At 34.8% G+C, this 20,433-nt stretch overlaps 1 protein-coding gene across 4 annotated transcripts in view; it reads left to right on the top strand.

The window, feature by feature from the left end:
• AATF (apoptosis antagonizing transcription factor) overlaps positions 1-20,433 on the top strand; it is a 122,006-nt gene that overhangs the window by 29,482 nt on the left and 72,091 nt on the right. For all 4 annotated transcript variants that reach the window (XM_023522862.1, XM_023522861.1, XM_011379393.2 and 1 more), the window contains exons 5-8: positions 3,632-3,746; positions 4,927-5,128; positions 5,641-5,805; positions 7,057-7,140. In XM_023522862.1, the coding sequence (XP_023378630.1) occupies positions 3,632-3,746; positions 4,927-5,128; positions 5,641-5,805; positions 7,057-7,140 (566 nt within the window). The remainder of the gene's footprint in view (positions 1-3,631; positions 3,747-4,926; positions 5,129-5,640; positions 5,806-7,056; positions 7,141-20,433) is intronic.

The following is a 20,433-nucleotide window of genomic DNA, read 5'->3' as shown; positions in this document are numbered from 1 at the left end:
GTGGTTCTTGATTTTATTTTAGGTTATGGATACATGGTACCTAGAGGAGGTAAGGGACAGGTACTTGATTTTCCTGTTCTTTTTAATTTTTTATTGTGGTAAAAAAAAGCATAATAAAATTTATTATCCTAACCATTTCTAGGTGTACCGTTCAATAGTGTTAAGTATAATCACACTATTGTGCAACCGATCTTTAGAAGTTTTTCATCTTGCAAAGCTAAAACTTCATTAAACATCTCTTCATTTCCCTCTCCCTCAACCCCTGGCAACCACTATTCAACTTTCGGTTCCTATGAATATGACTAGTCTAGGTACCTCATATAAGTGGAACGATACAGTATTTGTCTTTTTGTGACTGGCTTGTTCATTTAGTATAATGTCATCAAGGTTCATCTATGTTGTATTGTAGCATGTGTCAGAATGCCGTTTTTAAAGGCTAAATGATATTTCATTTTTTTCCTGTTCTTTTCAACTAGGCTCAAGATTGAAAGATTACAGATTATTTTGTCTGGATTAAAGATGAACTAAGATGGTAGAATTATTTATTTTACTCTGGTCTTGGGACTTTTTAAAAATGTTTTTTTATTGTGGTTAAATATACATGACAAAATTTACCATTTTTAACCGTTTTGAAGTATACAGTTCTGTATCATTAAGTACATTCGCATTGTTGTGCAACCATCTTCACTGTCCATCTCCAGAACTTTATCATCTCCAGAACTTTATCATCTGAAATTGAAACTGTGTCCATTAAACAGTAAGTCCCAGTGCCGCCCCCTCCCCCCAATCCCGGACTTCTACCCCTGGCAACCACCATTCTATTTTCTATTTCTGTGAATTTGTTTTAGGTAACTCATAAGTGGAATCATACAATATATGCCCTTTTGTACCTGGCTTATTTCTCTTAGCATAATATTTTCAAGGTTAGGTCTTGGGAATTTTGAAAACTACTTTGCAAATGCAAATTTGATTTGTGGTTTCACTTTGGAAACCTGTGCTCTACCTCTTAATATATAGCCATTTCTAGAAAAGAAGTTAAAAATAGTGGTTAATGCTTGCATAGAATTTGAATGAGATGAAATTTCTGTGTTTTCATGATCTTCCTTCCAAGTTTAGTGTCTTTTCTGTTTTCTTGCTACAACACACTTTCAGAACCTAGGTACTTTGGATATCTCATCAATTCTCAGCTCTTTTTACAAATGATTATTCGCAATAACCTAATATTTATAGTTATCATTTGTATTCTTTGTCCTACTCATCCCTTTAAAAATTTTTTATATAATGTAATTTTGCATTGTTCTACTTACATACTTAGCACATTTAGACTGAATAGTTCTTGGCTTTAAAATTGTTATATCTTTATTTTTGTTTTTTCCTCCTTGCCTCCGTTTTCATCTTGTTTATATTTAATCTATTTCCCAAAAGCTGAGAGACAGAAGGATAATGCTGTATTTTTTCTTTTTCATGAGTATAACTTATTTCTGTATTTGGTGGAATTTTTTTTTTTTTCGTTTTGTTGTTTTTTAAGATTCAAACCAACAGGTTGAGAATCTTGGTTTGGAATACAAGGCATTGGAATTTTTCAGGTAATTTTATGTACTTCAGATCATCCCAAGTAGTATGGATATGCACTGATTATAAAAGGATTAGAATATAGGATTTAGAAAAAATGTGATCAAGGGTTTTGTGTTATTTTTAAAGAGGAAGGTTGTATTTGTATAGTTTTATATGCATATTATTTGAAACTTTCTTAGCAAGGTTAAGAAATAGAATCTTATATTGAAATAGAATCCTCTAGTATGATATATATGGAGAGCTGGTCTAACTCATACGTTGGTTTACCATTGATGAAACGAGTTAGGATGTAAGATAGTGAGGAGGCTACTTATGCTGGGCAGGGTAGAAGCAGAAAAGATAGAATAAGACTCATAAAAATCACTTACACTGAAGTTTGTGTGGAATGAAGTTAGTGTGGAATAGTATACAAATATGAATGTAGAGATTGCTAAAAGAAAGTAGGGTCGCTTGTGAAAAGATTATAGTTATTTAAAGGAAAGAGGGAAGGAGTGATAGAAGCATGGCCAGAGATAAATTGACAACTATTAGTGATAATAAGAATGGAAAGTATAGAATTTAGCAACTGATTAAAAATATAGAATAAGGGCACCACAACATCCATGATTTCCTATGAAAACACATCAAATAGAGAAGAGAAAATCAGAGGAGAAATATTAAGTAGGAAGAAAAAGGTTCATGTTGCTGCATGGTATATTTGTTGTTGTGTTTTGTGTTTTGGTTTTGGTCTGGAAATTTTATTGATCGGCGATTTTAGAGCCAGAGAAAACCAACTGTGAGTCTTCTAGGCCCCTTTCCTTAGAACAAATAAACTGCAAGAGACTGGGCCTCCCCGGACTTGAGCAGGTTGATCAAGTTGTTATTCAGTTCTGGGAGGCTGCCTATGGTCTTTATTGATGTCACTTAGGGGGTCATTTTTTTTTGTAGGAACTTTATTATTTTTTTAAAAGATTTTTATTAAAATCTAACTAACATACAACATTGTATTAGTTTTAGGTGTACATCATAGTTATTCAACATTTATATACCTAAAGAAGTTATCACTGTAAGTCCAGCAACCGTCTGATACCACACAATGCTATCACAATATTATTGATTATATTCTTTGTGCTGTGTACATTACATCCCTACTGACATGATATATTTGAAGGAGTGATGGAGCATTTGTGTGAAGATTTTTCTTGGAGTTGCTAGAAATGTGAAAGTTTGATTATAGGAGGGACATCTGAGTGCTGTCAATACATAAAAGTGATGATCGGAGTCTAGTTAGCCCCTTTTAGTAGGAGTAGGCTGATAAAGAAGGCAAGAGTTAAGTTCTCAGAGGGCTAGTTTTTATTCTGAAAGTTCTTAGCCACAGGCTATATACACTTAATCCTGACCAACTTTATTACAAATACATTCTGTTGGCTATGAGGAAAGCCAGGTGAGAACATATTCTTGATGTGCAGCTTTTTAATACACAATACACTACTGTAAATAATAAGTCATTAATTTGGTTTTCATACATGAATAAGAACTTTCCATAAGGATATGTGTGGAGAGATTGAATGACTGATGTGGCAGCTCAAACCAGAGGCAAGAGAGATCTCCTGAGGGAGGATAGTGGTGGTGGTAAGGATCCTGGGACTAAATTTACTCTTTAGGAAAATAGGAAGAATTGCTTAAAGAGTTGACTGATAGAGGGATAATCCAGGAGGTCAGTGGGTAACTTGTAGAAACTAACATCAAAAGAAAAAAACACGATTAGTTATGATGACAGGGAGGGAAGGAGGAATTTGTCAATCTTACATATGAGAAATCACAATTTATCGCAGACACTTTTCTAAGCACCTTACACATGTTACCTTGCTTATTCCTCGTAACAACCCTGTGAGGTAGGCACTGTTATTATTTCCTTTTGGGAATTCTGTATTTCAGAGAGTTCTTAGTCCCTGGATACCCTGTGCCTCCTCCCGCCCCCCAGCCAGAACTTCTCTGGAGCCATGAATTACAGATATCTCTTACTTTCGACAATTGTAGGTAATTAATTGTTCTTTTTTTATGCTTTATTTCCCAGGTCACAAGGCACTTAAAGCATTGTTGAGGTCATTGGTAGATCTTCAGGAAGAGCTGCTTTTCCAGTACCCAGACACTAGATATCTAGTAGGTGGAACAAAGCCCAAACCAGATAGGTAAGGAGAAAATGCAACTATAGAGTTGCTTATTTTCTTTTCATCTGAATAGTGTACTATCATGAAAAAGAATGCTCAAACTTTTCCAGGTCGATATCAAACTTAATGTTAATAAAATAGAAAGAGTTGCTTATATTAACTGGTAGCTAGGATGGCACAAAAATTGGGAATTAGGTTTTGGGTATTTATAATTAGTTGTGCCTAATTCTCTTTGTGGCTTCAGCAAAAGACTTGCCTTCTCTTAAGAGCTATTGAAATGAGTAGATAAAAGCACATTTTAATATTAATGCTTAATTAATGTTTATGAAGCACTTTGTGTTCATACCATGGAATCTGTGGTCACAACCAACTACTTTACAGTGAAGGAAGAAGTAGTTATTTTAAAGGGTAGAATATTTTGAAAGACAGCAGAATAAACTTTTTTTTTTTTTACTGAAATTATTGCATTTGATGAAAGATTCCCACCCCTTTTGAGCCTGCTGTATATGGTACCTGCTTATTGTTTTCCTTTGGTCTTATCCTTTATTTTATTCTTTTGTATTGAATTAGTTGGAGGGATAAAAAATAAACTGAAATTTATTGAGCAACTACTATGTGTTGGAGTCAGTAATCCACTGAGTGCAATTGGCTATATAGTTGGAGGTTGTATTACTGTCTCATGGCAGTTGCATATAGTATTGTGGTTTAATGCTGATTTTGTTGCCTACCCCCTTTGAATTTTCTTTATATTCAGCTTCTCTTCATTTGGTTCAACTAATATTATTCCTCTTCTTGAACAATTGATTACAGGAAGACATTTCCCATATTGATTTGGGGATTAAAGTCTTAAAAGTATGAGTATATGTTTAATTTTTAAAGATTCTCTCTCGTAACCAATATAGGCCTTGTTCGTATTTCTCATAATGTTTTTATAATCTCATTTATTTTTATGGTTTGCTTACCTTTAAAAAATATTTTGAAATCCGTTATTTTTATATTTATTTGAAAAGTTACATGAGTTTTTGATTGATCTCATGAACACTCTTTTTAAATGAAAAAAAGCCATCCACGCATCTATGGTGCTATTTAAAATGTAGACTGAATAGGGAAGGCCTAAATATTCTTGACTTAATGTGAGCCTAGCTTTTTATTTGGATAATGTTTATTTACATTGGACTTAATGTTCTTATTGGTTTTCTAGTGAGGAAGAGATTTCCAGTGAAGATGAAGAGCTAGTAGAAGAGAAGAAGAAGCAGAGAAAGGCCCCACCAAAGAGGAAGCTGGAGATGGATGACTATCCCAGCTTCATGGCAAAGCGCTTTGCTGACTTTACAGTCTATAGGAACCGCATACTTCAGAAGTGGCATGATAAAACGAAGCTGGCTTCTGGAAAACTTGGGAAGGCAAGTGTTTGTTGCACGCACATGTGTGTAACGTAGGCTGTCGCAACCTGCAGTGATTTTAAGGAATTGGAACTACAGTTCATTTATATGATTGATGTCATGTGATAGTAATCAGTCATTTCTCTAGAAAAACTTACCGAACTCCTACCATTGGTGTTTATACCTGTCAGATTTGGGATTTTAACTTTATTGAAAAGAATATTTTATTCTAGAAATTGTGGCCTTGTGAGCGTTCAAATGTTGGAAATACAAAATGAAGAAATAGAATTTAAAGTTATTAAGAGCAGAAGTTAAGCTCTGGGTATAGGAAAATAATATGACCTACTTAAGACTTAATTATTTTTTTCCTCTGAGAACAATTACAGCCATTCACAAACTCAGTCTTTAACAGAAAGTCTCTCCTGAAAGAGGGGTTGTCTGTTTCTTTCTGACACAGAAAGATAGAGAAACCAATGTAGCTGTCTTCAGCACAGACTTTCTGCGTTATCTGACATTGGTTAATGTTGTTGCAGGGTTTTGGTGCCTTTGAACGCTCAATCTTGACACAGATCGATCATATTCTGATGGATAAAGAAAGATTACTTCGAAGGACACAGACCAAGCGCTCTATATACCGAGTTCTTGGCAAACCTGAAGCAGTAGCGCCGCCTGTCCCAGAAAGTTTGCCAGGACAGCCGGTAAGAACTGTGATGCATGATGATTATGGGGAGCAGTTTCTATAAGGCTAATTAACTGAAAATCTGATCACCTACTTATAGGTATTACCTTTGGTATAAGAAGTTAGTGAAAGAAAGAGAAAAGACATTACTAGGTTGTTGAGAAACAGTATGTGGGAGGACAAAGTTAAAAAAAAAAGAGCTATTATTAAATACTTATGTGTTACTTTTGAGTTTGATATGAGTCTAGTAATAATGGAAGCATTTATAATCCAATTTTTAAAATTCAGTTTTAAAGCTGCTTCATGAGGAATGAAGCAAGTGTGTTCTTTAGGCTTTATGTTGGACATTTAGATACCTGGAAAAGAATCCAAAATTAGACTAGTCAGGTTCTTTTGTTTAAAGGAAACTTTTATTTATAGTGGAAATACGTGCTTGATAATTTTTTTAAGTTCAGAAGAATTTTAAATGAAAAGTAAAATTCCCCCAGTCTATAAATTTCACTCCTGAGATTTAACAAATTTTCATAGTTGTAACAAGCTTTTAGGTATTTGCTATTCATATATATATATATATATAAAATATGTAATAAATATGATTGCCTTTTCTTTTAAATGATATGGATACATATGTGTATATAAATATATAAAGTGTTACAGCTTTTTAAATTTAGTATATCCTAGACAATTCTCCATATCATTACATAGAGATCTACCTCATTTTTCCTCATGGCTAAGGGTATTCCATTGTACTATAATTTATTCAAACAATGGATATTTTTGTTGTCTCCAGTTTTAGAGACAGTGCTACAGTAAATATTCCTGAGCATATATATTTTTGTATTTGTGTGAGCATATGGATAGGTTTCTTGAAGTGGAAATGTTAAAGAGAATATACATTTTAAATCCTGATGGATGTTTCCAAATTGCCTCCAAAAAGGCTGCGTTAATTTTCAGTCCCACCAGCTGTGTTTTCCAATATTGAGTGTTGCCAATTTTAGAGGTGAAAAATGGTGTCTTCTCATTAATTTGCATGTATTTAGAGTGAGGTTAAACATATTTTCAAATGATTCTTAACTATTTGTGGTTCTTTGTCAAGTGCCGATTAATGTTTTTGCCCATTTTTCAGTTGGATTGTTTTTGTTCTTTAATTTTAAGAGGTCTTTATATCTTAAGGAAAACAGTGCTTTGACTATAGTACACATCGTTCATAGTAGCTGTGTTACTTTGATAACCTCAATGGTATTCACTCTTTCCTTTCTTATTGATATAGGAGATCCTTCCTGAAGCCCCTGCCAACGCCCACCTCAAGGACTTGGATGAAGAAATCTTTGATGATGATGACTTTTACCACCAGGTATGATTTTTATACTCTTTTGTTACAAATCTGGTTTTGGCATTTTAAAACAGCTGATAGAATTCTCTGACCAAAAGGTAGCTTACTTTGGAAGGATAGAGTCAGACAGGAAGTTAAAACTCCTTTGTTCTGAACTGACTTACTGTGCAGTTCTAGATCTGTTGGTTTTCTCCTGTCTTATATTTTTCCTTTTGAAATGGAAACAGCTACAGCTACTTTGTTATTGCAGAGTGTAAATTATCTGTATAACAGTTTCAACTTCTTTGAGTCAGGTGGATTATTCTTTCTTTGCTGTTTTTGATAATGGTAATGGGAGATTTTTTTTATTATTTGGTTTTTTCCTATTACTTTTATATCAGGGTATGGAGCTAAAGGGCTGGGATCCTAGAGTTCTTGAATTTCACTACTGGTTCTATTACCTGTTAATATATTGTCTTTATTTATTTATTTTTGCCTGTTCAAATCAGTTAAATATGTATTGAGTTTGTGTGCAATTGTTGCTTGTTGAAGACAAATAATTGGTAGAAGTTGAAATACGGTTTCGTTCTCAGTACCATCTCTTTTCAAATATCCTTCAGTTCTTTCCCTAACATTATTATCTTTTGGCATGCTGCTCTTTTTAATGATGTTGGTGACTATTAAAGTAGACTAAACATTTGAGTTATTCTAAAGAACTAAAATTATTTCCTATAATCCTGAGTCTCTTGATAAGTCCTTCTTAATGAATTGTGCTTTGGGATGTACCCTTTCTAGCTCTAGGGAATTGAGGATGTTGTTAGGCAGTGATATACCAGTTTTTGTTGAACAGTTATCAAGATAATTTTTTTTCTCTGCTGAATTTTTAGCATGTAAACTTTTGCAACAGCTTGTTGAAGGTTTAGCCATGATGGTTGTACTATGTATATGGAATATGAAGGAAGAAACTTAGGAAAATTATACTGTGAAGCAATAGAACAAGTAATTCTATATTATGGATACCTCTGGTTTTGCCCTAAAAAAAGAAAAAAACTTTCTGTTAATCTTTCTATTCACTCTGTGATGTTCAATAAAATTATTGCCATAGTAAGTCTTAAAAGTAATGATGAGAGGGTATAGGAAAGAGGATTGGTGGGGCCTCAGGTGTTCCTAGTCAGAGGCCTTGATTCTTTTTTCCTTTTCTTCTCTTATTATATCCATTTGTCAGAAGAGTAGGGAACTCTATTTTGTTCTAGAATGTCTAAGGAAGTACCTGATATAGGATATTAATGCTGTATAATTGTGTGAGATCATGGGAGACAATCAAAAATGTTCCAGTCTTCATTAATTGAAGTGTACATTGTTCGTTGGAAAGTGTATCATAAATTAAATAGGCTTAATAAAATAAACTGAAATTACTGGGGAGAAGTTGCTTCTACTGGCAATCCTTAGTCTTGAAAGATTTTTTTTTTTAACCTGGAGGTCGATTTAAAAAGAAATAGCATTACTTGATTGGCCCTTCATTCCAATTAATAATTTTAACTTCGATAAATTCTGATTTCAGAGTTATGACTAGTCACATCTTAGCTTTTCCCCTTGCTGGTTAATTGGGGTGCTGGGGTTAATCTAAATTAAAACTTAAACTAATAGAGGTCAGCAAGGCAGCTGAAACACCTGAGTGAAACAAATGGGGCTGCCAGGCGCAACTTTATCTTGGCCGTTTCCCAAGAGAGAAGTGGCAGCAAATTGGAGTTGTTTCAGCCTTCTGTAAAGGTGAATGATGGGTGACACTTGTTAATGTACAGCATCTCCGGAAGCATTCCAGATTGCTTTGCTGCTGTACCAACTGCTGCCATCCATGCACAGTCAGTAGGAACTGGACCAGTTGCCAACATCTGGCAGCACAGCAAGGAATGGGTGCAAGTCTTGAAACCCCGCAGATTCTAAATATGGTGCTTAGAACTGTGCGGGCTTTAATCACTTACCACTCTTTGGCAGCAGGCTACAACAGCTTATCCTAGCCTCGTACATCACATCCCGACATCTGCTGAGCCGCAAGGCAGCTGCACATTTATTTTCTTTTCTTGCCTTTTCTCTTTGCCTCCTGTTCCTCTTCTTCCCACTTTCCCCCCTCCTACCTTCAGTTTTCTTCCCCTCCCCAATATGCTTCTTGGGAGAGATGATCTGTAAAGATTACTGCTTCATTGTGTGCAAGTAATTGTGGTGATGCCAGGCCCTTGACAGACACAACATAGCACCTGTTCTGCTGACCTGGTTAATTTCTTCTGTTGAGTGGGATTTGCCAGAGATTGGCGCTGAAGCCAATTCAATGATAAGGCTAAAGAAAATGGCTGTATGTTTTCTGTCACCTCCCAATTAAATTGGCTTCATAAAGTGCTTTCATTCATTTGTCAGGGTAGTAAGTCTGAGCTAAGTGTTGCATTCAGAAGTGGTACAATGTATTACAATGGCTTCCTGAATTTTCATTTTTTTAATATGGTCATATGAAACAGCTGGGTTGCGAATATAATACATTTTACCTTTTTTAAAAAACCATACTTGAAGCCAGACTCTTTGGGTCCATGTTTTGTAAGGGAGAGATTATAACCACATTGAATTTTAATGTTTCATTGTAGGGGTTTAAAAAGGCTTACTTGGTTAATTCAGGTGTCACGAGGCTGTGTAAATGCCCTAAATACTGAGAATGATGCTTGGGGGGTTAGAACACCCAACACACACACACACACACACACACACACACACACACACACACACACCCACCACCACCACCACCACCCCAAATACTGAGAATGATGCTCGGGGGGTTAGAACACCCAAAACACACACACACACACACACTCTCTTTCTCTCTTTCTCTCTCCCTCTCTCTCTCTGTTTCATAATGGGCCTTAAGTTATTACAACTTAAAAAAAAATTGTATTATTTAATACACATATACATACAGAGAGAGGCCCTGAAGAGTATCAGATATCATAAGTAATCATATCATTTTTGAGCTGAAAAGAACCTTACAAGAAACTGATTCCCTAAGAAGTTAAGTAACTTTCTGAAAGTTATATAGTAAATGGCAACTCCAGTACTTGATCTCAAGACTTCTTAGACCAAGTCCTATTCTTTCCATACCTTTATTTTTTTAAATATTTCATTCTTAAGCCATAAAAAGACTTCACTATAGTATTACAGTTTTCAGTTTGTAAATAAATACATTGGGAGAAATATTATGTGTGTTAGAAAGTAATTTTTTTTTTCCTTACAAGGCAAATGATTTATTGTACTCTGCTTCTTAACAATTCTAATGAAAAAATTAGCTTTATCGTTGTGTTACTGGTTTGTTTGGGAAACCAGAATTGCCGAAAGCTTGAAGTATACCCAGTGGTAAAGATTTTATGAGAGAAACTGTTCACCTGCTTCAGGCATTGCAGAGTTACTTCCAAATGGAATTAGTTTGCATTTGGCCTATTTCTTGTCAAAGCTCATCCCTAAAGACGATTTCACAAAAGTGAAGGTTGTAAGTGACCATGAAGGATGAGCCATTCAGAAATGTTTTCAGTATCTATTTTTCATTTTCATGATTCTATTTGATACTTTTTAACATTAATTTCTTATAAGATGTGTTGTCTGTATTACCATTTAAGATTTTTTTCATTGTTTTGATTTGTTTTTTTTTATACCATCATTTGATCTTTGACTTGATAAACCTAATTTGTTAAAAAATTGAAGAAGGACTAACATTTACTGAGAACTAGTTGTGTGCCAGCTAGTAATAATTAGACAGGTACTTGACATACATCTTTATTTAATCCTCACAAGATCTCCATACTGAGTTATGACTGCACTTAACAATAACCTATAGAAAGTGACTTGGTTTTATTCTTCTCATCTCCCAGACCTCAAACTAGTTTCTTGTCACCTCATGAAGTATTTTGTTCTGAAAGGACTAATTGAGCTTAGGTATTGACTGATCGATACCTGGATTTCTAAGGGTTCATTAGGATTTCGTATGTCGCTTCTAGCTGTGTTTAGTTTTGATCTGGTTTGTCTTGTCACTTCGAATTTAACCAGGAGTGTCTAGAGAAAGGCATAATAAGTTTTGCTCTTTTTGACGACCACTTTGATGGGTTAAATTTCTCCTTTCATTTGCCATCAGGACATGTCTACAACTGACCTTGCCACATGCTGGACTTTTGTATCCAAGACACTTGATAATGCTATAAACAAGTAATTACTAATTCGATGAACTATTAAAAGTTGATAATGTTAAGAAATAGAGAAGAGACAAGCCTTCTGATAAAATGGTTTACCTTAATTAAGTTGGTAAGTGTATAATATGGACAGTTGATAAAGTTTGATTTGAACCTGTTCCTTTTAAGTAGTTGTTGGAAAACAGATACCTTCTGTTCAGGGTAGTATTTCATTTTTAGCTTTACTCTAAAATGTTGCTATCATTTGAAATGTGAATAGTGTTTCTTAAAAGTTTGATAAAACTTATTATACATAGACCTTTATGAGGGCATACATATTAACTACATAAATTTGAAAATTGAAATTATGCTTAAAGACATAGGAGAAAATCAGTTAGGTTCTTGAGGTATAGTAAAGGTGTTAGAAAAAAACCAAACCCCAAACCAAATACCAATGTCCAGTTAAACCCCAGTTTTAATAATTATAAAATTATTTTGTATATCACATATAAGAATTTTATTAGCGATACACTCTGGTTTCTGTGCTGCCATTGTCTGTCAGTATTTAGATCCGAATACGTAATCAATATTGACATTTGATTGCTCACTATTGTGGAGGCTGCACAGAATAGGAGACCAAAAGCCACATTTTAAATGCAAGGTCCAGAAATTTCATCAAACAGCAGTGTCAAGGGAAGGTACACACGACTGGCCCTCATTTCTTTCAGTTTCCTTGCTTTAAAAAACATCAGAGCGTGACTTCAGTACTACTACTTCGTTTAAACAAAGATAAAACCTCAGAACAAAGCCTAAAATGGTACATTTTAGGAGTCAGCGAGGAAAGAGAAAAGAATTGGCTTACAAGTATTGAAGAAACTTTTCAAACACAGGTAGTACCATGGGAATTTACTAGGCAAATATGTGAACAGAATTGCCTTTTCTGTACTAATAAGCACAATGTCAGCTGGCTGAGTGTAAGTTAAACACAGGATTCCAGCAGTATTTTACTTGCCCCAAGTGGAGAATTTGGCACTCCTCAAGACATGGGGAGTACTACCTATTCACTAAAGTAGGCATGATGTCTTCTTATTAAATCACTCACATTTAATGTATAGCTCCTTTAAAATAATTTATAGGGATGATGTTTTATTATAGAAAGGGGAAGTAAATAAACATCTTTTAAAAATATATGTGTATTGTTGATCTAGACTAGAACATAATTGCTTTAAAGTTGGATAGCATCTTTGAAGATCATCAAGTCCAAACAGTTTTTTTTCAAACTGAAGCCCAGAAGAAGTAAATGACTAGTATAGGATCATCTCACTTAGTGAGTTAGGACCTTGAAACCTAAGTGTTCTTGTTCCTAGTATGATTTTCTTCCCAGCATATTTTGCCTTTTCATCTGACACATTTAAAAATCCATGTAAGAGTTTCCTTTTCAGATTAATATCTGTTTAGGAAACTGGTGATCCAGTGAGCCTATTTATACTCTGACAATTCACTTGTATCACTTTTTGTGCAATTATGAACTTCATAAAGTTAACATTTATTATGCCACATGCTAGGCTTATATAAAAGACTGATAAGACAAAAATCACTGCCCAAGGAATTTGTAAGGTTCTCTGCAATTTTGTATTGTCATATAGCTCCTCTTTAAGAGTATGACTTTATTAAAATTTAAGTGGAAAAATAAATGGTGAGAGTCAGGTCTTCAATATTAAAACATACATGTAGTTCTCTAGTGTTGTCTTATCACAAATGTGCCTCAGGCATTTATTAGCATACAGTTTTTTTCCTTAACATATACCTGATCTAATTCCTAAGGTCATTTCTCCATAACCTGTAAAAGATCCTAAGAGACATTATTAGATATAAGCTCTGGATAATATAAATTCCCTATTTTCCAAGTATATAGTCATTGTTAGAAGCCAGATTGAGATGCATTATTCACTGATACTTATTTTAGGTTAGAAAAGCCTTCAGGTTAATGACGATATTTGAGGGTTCACTTGCTATGGCTCACTTTTGTGTATTTCTGAAATTTTCTCATAAAAAGTTGAGACGAAGAAAAGCTTTTAGATTTTTTTTCTTTCTTTCATTCATTCATTCAACAATTATTTCGGTTCCCTCTAAATATATATTGAGTGTACTGTTCTAGGCTATGCTGTTTAATGCAGTAGCCACTAGCTATTTAAATTTAAATTAGTTAAAATAGAATAAAGCTAAAAATTCAGTTCTTTAGTCATATTGGCCACATTTCAAGTACCAAGTAGCCACATGTACTAGTGACCACTGTATGGACAGTAAAAATATAGAACATTTCCATCATCACAGAAAGTTCTATTGGAGCTCTAAGGAGCTAGAAGAGAGAAAAATCCTGTGTCCTCATGAGCTTTAATTCTAACTTAGAGATAGGATAAGTAGTGAAATATAATGTGATACTGCAGTAGAAAATGATAAAACTGGGTATGGGTAAGCATACTATTTTTATATAGGATGTTCAGGGGATGAAGTAATATTTGAGCAGAGACCTGAAGAAAGTGAACAACAGAGCCATGCAGATATTTAGGGGAAGAATGTTGGGAATGGCAAGTGCAAAGGCTCTGAGGCACAGCAGAGGCTAGCACGTTTTAGGGAAATCAAGGAGGCCAGTGTCACTGTGGTGGAGTAGGCAAGAAAAAGTGATAGGAGAGGCAGCCAAAGAGGTAATGGGAGGTCAGGTCCTGAAAGACCCTGTAGGCCACTGTAAGACTTTGGCTTTTACTGTGACTGAGTTGGGAAACCACCAGAGGGTTTTGAAGAAAGGAGTGATATGATTGGTAATATTTTAAAAGAATCACTCTGATGGCTGTGTTGAGAATAAACTATGAGGCAGCAAGGTGGCAAACAGGAAATAGTTATAAAACTAGTGATAATCCAAGCAAGAGATGGTGGTAGCTAGGACTAGCCTGGTTTTGGAGGGAGAGTTGAAAAGTGGTTGGAGTCTAAATTTATGTTGAAAGTTGGACTGACAGGATTTGCTAATGAATTGTATATTATGGCAAGAGGAGAGAACAGGTTTTTGTTCTGAGCAATTGAAAGGATAAAATTGCAATTTACTGAGATGGGGAAAATCAGTGAGAAAAGCTAGTTTGGAGGAGAAATCTAGAACTCAATTTTGGTTATATTAAGGCGCCCCCCGCCCTCCATGGACCTGTGTTGACTTTAATTATTTTGATTCCGAATTGTTATATTAAGTTTAGGATACCTCTGAAACATATGGAGTTGTTGGAGAGGTAGTTATATAATTTTGGAGTTCATGGGAAGATCTGGGCTGAAGATATGAATCTGAGAGCCATCAGCATATACGTTTTATTTAATACCATGAGGCTGAATTAGATCACCTAGGGAATGAAAGTTGGAAAAGAAAAGCTATTCAAAGCTCAAATCCTGGGACATTCAAACATTTAGAGGTTGGGGAAATGAGGAACCAGCAAAGGTCATTTAGAAGGAACAACCAGTGAGGTAGGAGAGAATAAAGGAAGAGTTATTTCATGGGTTCCATGTATAAGTGTTTCAAGTCGGGAATCCAGTATCATTCTGATACTAAACCAGGCAAAAACATCACAAGGAAAGAATAACAGACCAATATCTCTTATGAATATAGATGCAGAAGTCAAAGTACTAGAAACTCAATCCAGCAACACACGAAAAAGGTTATATGCCATGACCAAATGGGATTTAGCCCAGAAATATGAATATTAAACATAAAAAAATCAATATAATATACCTTATCAATAGAATAAGGACAGAAACCACATGATCAGCCCAATAGATGCAGAAAAAAACATTTGATATCTTTTCATGATAAAAACACTCAACAAACTAGAGATAGTGGGAACTTCCTAATTTAATAAAGAACATCATCAAAAACCCACAAGTAATATCGTACTCAGTGGTGAAAGACTGAATGCTTTCCCCTAAGATTAGGAACAAGACGAGGATATCCGCTCTTGCCACTAATATTCACTATTGTATTGGAGATTCTAACCAGGATAGTTAGACAAGATAAATAAAAGGCATCCAATTGGAAAAGAAGATGTAAAACTCTTATTTTACAGATGGCATAATCCTATGAATAGAAATCTCAAAGAAGCAACCAAAAAACTACTAGATCTACTAAATGAATTCAACAGAGTTGCAGGATACAAGATGAACATACAAAAATTAGTTGTATTTCTATACACAAGTACCAAGCAATCTGAAAAGAGAATTAAGAAAACTATTCCATTTATAATAGCATCCAAAAGAATAAAAAACCCGAGAATAAATTTAACCAAGAAGCCGAGAGACTTGTATGCTGAAAACTATGTTAAACACTGCTGAAAGAAATTTAAAAAGACCTAAATAAATGGAAAACCATCTCATGTTCATGGATTAAAAGACTTAATATTATTAAGATGTCAATACTCCCCAAATTGATCTACAGATTCAACATATCTCTATCAGAATCCCAGCCACCTTTTCGCAGAAATTGACAAGCTAATCCTAAAATTCATATGTCAATGCAAGAGACCCAAAATAGCTAAAACAGTCTTGTAAAGAACAATGTTGGAGAATTCATACTTCCTGATTTCAAAACTTACTACAAAGCTACTAATAATCAAGATGTTGTGGTACTGGTATAAGCTTAGGCATATAGATCAATGGAATACAATGGAGAGTCCAGAAATAAACCCTTACATTTATGGTCAGTTGATTTTCGACAGGGGTGCCAAGACAGTTCAATGGGGGAAAGAACAGTCTTTTCAACAAACAGTGCTAGGACAACTGGATATCCACATGCAAAACAATGAAGTTAGAGCCCTCCCTCATACCTACACAAAAATTGGAATGGATCATGTACCTAAATATAAGAGCTAAACTATGAAACTTATAGAAGAAAAAATAAGAGTAAAACTTTATGACCTTGGGTTAAGGAGTGGATTTTTAGGTATGACAACAAAAGCACAAGTGACAAAAGAAAAAACATAAATTTAGACTTCACTGAAATCAAAAACTTGTGCTATAAATGGTACCATCAGGAAAGTGAAAAGACCCACGAAATAGGAGAAAATATTTGCAAATCATCTATCTGATAAAGGACTGGTATTTGGAATATATAAGAACTCTTACAACTCAATAATAAAAGACAAATAACCCAATAAAAAATGGCAAAGGATCTGAATAAACATTTCTCCAAAAGATATATTTTCCAGTAAACACAGGAAAAGATGCTCAACATCATTAGCCTTTAGGGAAATGCAAATCAAAACCGCAATGAATATCACTTTTCTCCACTAGCTATAATCAAAAAGACAAATGATAACAAGTGTTGGGGAGGGTATGGAGAATTTGAAACCCTCATACATTGTTGGTGGGAATGTAAATTGGTATAGCCCCTGTGGAAAACAGTTTGGCAGTTTCTCAAAACAGAGTTACCATATGACCCAGCAATTCTACTCTGAGGTATATTCCCAAGAGAAATGAAAGTGTATGTTCACATAAAAACTTGTACATGAATATTTGCAACATTATTTATAATAAGCCACAAATGAAATAACCCAAATGTCCCTCAGCTGATAAATGGATAAACAAAATGTGGGGTATCCATACAATAGAATATTATTCAGCCATAAAGAGGAATGAAGTACTCATAATTGCTACAACATGGATAAACTTTGAAAAGATTGTGCTAAGTGAAAGAAGCTATTCACAAAAGACCACATATTATATGAGTCCGTTTATATGAAATGTCCAGAATAGGCACATTTATAGAGACAGGAAGTGGGGTTAGGGGTGTTGGAAGTGAAATGGGGAGTAACAGCTAATGAATAATGAGTTTCTTATGAGAGTGATGAGAATATTCTCAAACTGATAGTGATGGTCACACAACTCTGTGAATTTATAAAACCATTGACTCTTACAATTTAAATTTGTGAATTGTATGATATTTGAATTATATCTGAATAAAGTTTGTTGTGTTTTTTTAAAGAAGAGAGTGACCTACTATGTTGAACATTGCAGACAGATCAAGTCAGATAAGGACTAAGAATTGACCATTTGTTATAGCAACAGAAGTCATTGATGACCTTGACAAAAACTGGTTTGGAATAGATTCAAAAAAGAATGGAAGTAGAAAAACTGGAGACAGTGAGTATAGACTCTCCAGGAGGTTTGCTTCAAAGGGAATAGAGAAATGGCAGCAGCTGGAAGGGGAAGTGGAGGATTGGGAGAATTTTGTTTTGTTTTAGATTGGAGATGTATTTGGTATGCTGTTTGTATGTTGATAGAAATGATCCAGTAGAGAGGGGAAAATGGATGTTTCAAGAAAGAGCTGAGAATTGCTGTTGAGTGTACAAATAGGTCTGATGGAGAGTTCATCCATAGTTATTGGAGAAAAGGCAGCGTATATAGGGACAGTTGCAAGTAGATATGGAATGGGAACATGTGGAAGTTCTCATCTGAGTGCTTTTATTTTATTTTATTAATTTATGAATTAAGCCAAGAGTGAGAAGGTGTGGCGGGGGCTGGACGTTGGAGAAAAGAGAAGGTATGGCAAAGTCACCCAAGGGAATGAGTGGATGAGGAAACTGTACTGGAGTTGTTAGGTAGCAGTAAAGACCCACATAAGGTAGTGGTATTTCAAAGAGAGACCAATTCACATGATCTTGTCTTTTTCTTTAGCAATTTAAGCTTGTGTGGGTGCAGGTATTGAGATTTAACATGGTTTGGGGTTTTGCCAAGAAAGTACAGGTATGTAATCTCTTATATGCAATTCTGAAATTTAAAAAGTTCTGAAAACTTAGTGTTGTGTTTGTTTTGGTAAGTTCAGCAAACCATTGTGGTGGCGGCATCTGATCTGAATGATCATGAAGCTGTACAAATCTATAAGGCTTTATTTATCCCACTGAGTGAGAATAGTCATATGTTTTGTTGCAGAAAATTTAATGTGTTTGACTTTGGGGGGCTGCTCCAGGCTCTGCTGGGGCATTTATGGTATGTGTACTCTATTATCTTTCTAAAATCCTAAAAATTCTAAATTCTAAGATACATCAGTCCCCAAGGAATTGTGGATCTGTATGATAGAAGGCATGCAAAAGAGTTGAGGATGCATACCAGGAGTAATTATCCTGACAGATTATGGGATCGAATCCACCTGAGTAAGGAGGGAAGCGAGCACATGAGGAGAGGAGTAGTGATGCTGAAAAGGTGGCATGATCAATGGGTTATTGATTTTGGAGGGGCTGAAGAATTATTGGAGTCTGAATGCTAGAGAGAGAATGCTAGAAAGACAGGTTGAGGTATGTTTCAGCTGGGCTTTTAATCCTTAAAGGACATAATTACAGAATACAAGTTAGTATAACCCTTTTGGTTCCTTTCTTGTGAATCCTTTTTAGTAAAATCGTCTCTAGTTCTGAATGACTTTATTCTTTTAATATAAATGATATATTGTACAGCATCATTAAAAGAAACATTGCCAAAGAGTGCCCAGAAATAGAGATTGAGCTGGTGTCCCAAAGGATATATAACCCTTCTCCTCACCTTTATTATTGATAGGAAAAAAAAAAAAGATAAAACCCCAGAACATCTGTCTGGTGACTAGGGGGCAGAATACTGGGAATGGAGACTGTTGAAATTCTGAAAAAGCATTTTCTGTACATTGTTATTTTTAGTTTGGACTGGGAAGAATGGCTTAATGCACTTAGTCCTTGTAAAATTCTTTTAATTTGTAGGAAAAAGAAAGGAAAAGCAAATTGGCAAAAAAAAAGTTCCTTAGTATTCTCATTGCCCAATTCTGTCTTCACACATCAGGGCCTAATACTGAGAGTGATTTACTTACACTTCTAGTTTATAATTAGACATTGGGAGATATTACATATCATGTGTAATAGAATATATGGGATCTGATGAGAAAGTTTTCTGTTTTGACTAATAAATTTTAACCCAAGTGGCTAAACCTAGTAAAATATTATAGCCTTTGAAATATTTTAGAACTTGTTCTGAGAAAACAGCGTTACTTTGTTCAGTGAATGAATTTATCATTCCTTCCAAATCATAGGCCTTAGCTCTAGCTCTGGAGTAGAGGCTGAATCAGACAGTGGAAAAACTAATCAAATCCTTAAAGACCAAAGGCAGTGAGGCAGAGTTAGGCTGACTTTTTCAGTGGTAGCCTCTAGCTATCCGTTTTCTTATTTTAGTAACCAGAGGTGGGTTATTTGCAACTTCAGTATCAGGATGCGCTTGGATTTTATTCACACATCCTGACTTACCTTTATTGTTCCCTATGATATTTTTCTTGTACATATTGTCCTTGCCATTGCAAAAGTTGAATGCTTTACTTGATCACAAGATCTAGAAGACTGCTTGTTGCTGCTTAATTCTTCCGTTTTACAAATATTGAATAATCACCATGTGTAAGGCAGTGTGAAGAGTTTTATGTGACAATTTGTATGACAATTTGATTCACACTATTACTTGCCCTCAAGAAGCTTACAGCCAATCAAAAGAGATGACATAATCATAAACAACTAGAAGGCTTGATGAGGGGGTATTGAAGAATTCCTGAGAGGGAAAATTAATAACAATTTACAGGAATTAGAGAAGGCTGCATAGAGGAGGAGATGGCATTTGATCTAGGCCTTCAAAGAAGGATAGATAGGATTTTAGATAGGATGAGATTGAAGGGGAAGGCTTCTAGATAGAGGGAATTGTGTGATCAGCAGTTGGTGGGGGTAGTTCCAGGTCATGGAAAGGGAATAGCAGTTCTTCAAATAGAATACACGATAATGGAAAAGATCACTTTTGCTCCAATTTATCATGGTCTGGTTTGGGAAAATACTGCAAATAATCGCATATTTTTCAAGTACTGACTTACTCTTTATGTGACTTTCCTATGCTTTTTACATTTTCTTCTATTCTGCTTTTCTTCATTTCAGATCTTATTTGTTATCTACTGTTGAAAATCAGTAGAAAGGAAAATTGAATTATTGTACTCGTTCATTGTTTGTGGCTGTGGTGATTTAGCTATAGAAGATGTTGAATTTTTTTGTCCCAAATGGGGTTTGAGGATTATCTGTGAGTATTATTACCTGATGTTGATAATATTTCTGTTTAT

The sequence above is a fragment of the Pteropus vampyrus genome, unplaced genomic scaffold (genome assembly GCF_000151845.1).
Source record: "Pteropus vampyrus isolate Shadow unplaced genomic scaffold, Pvam_2.0 Scaffold358, whole genome shotgun sequence".
NCBI lineage: Eukaryota > Metazoa > Chordata > Mammalia > Chiroptera > Pteropodidae > Pteropus > Pteropus vampyrus.
Note: the sequence above shows the minus strand (reverse complement) of the source record. Positions and strands in the feature narration are given on the sequence as shown.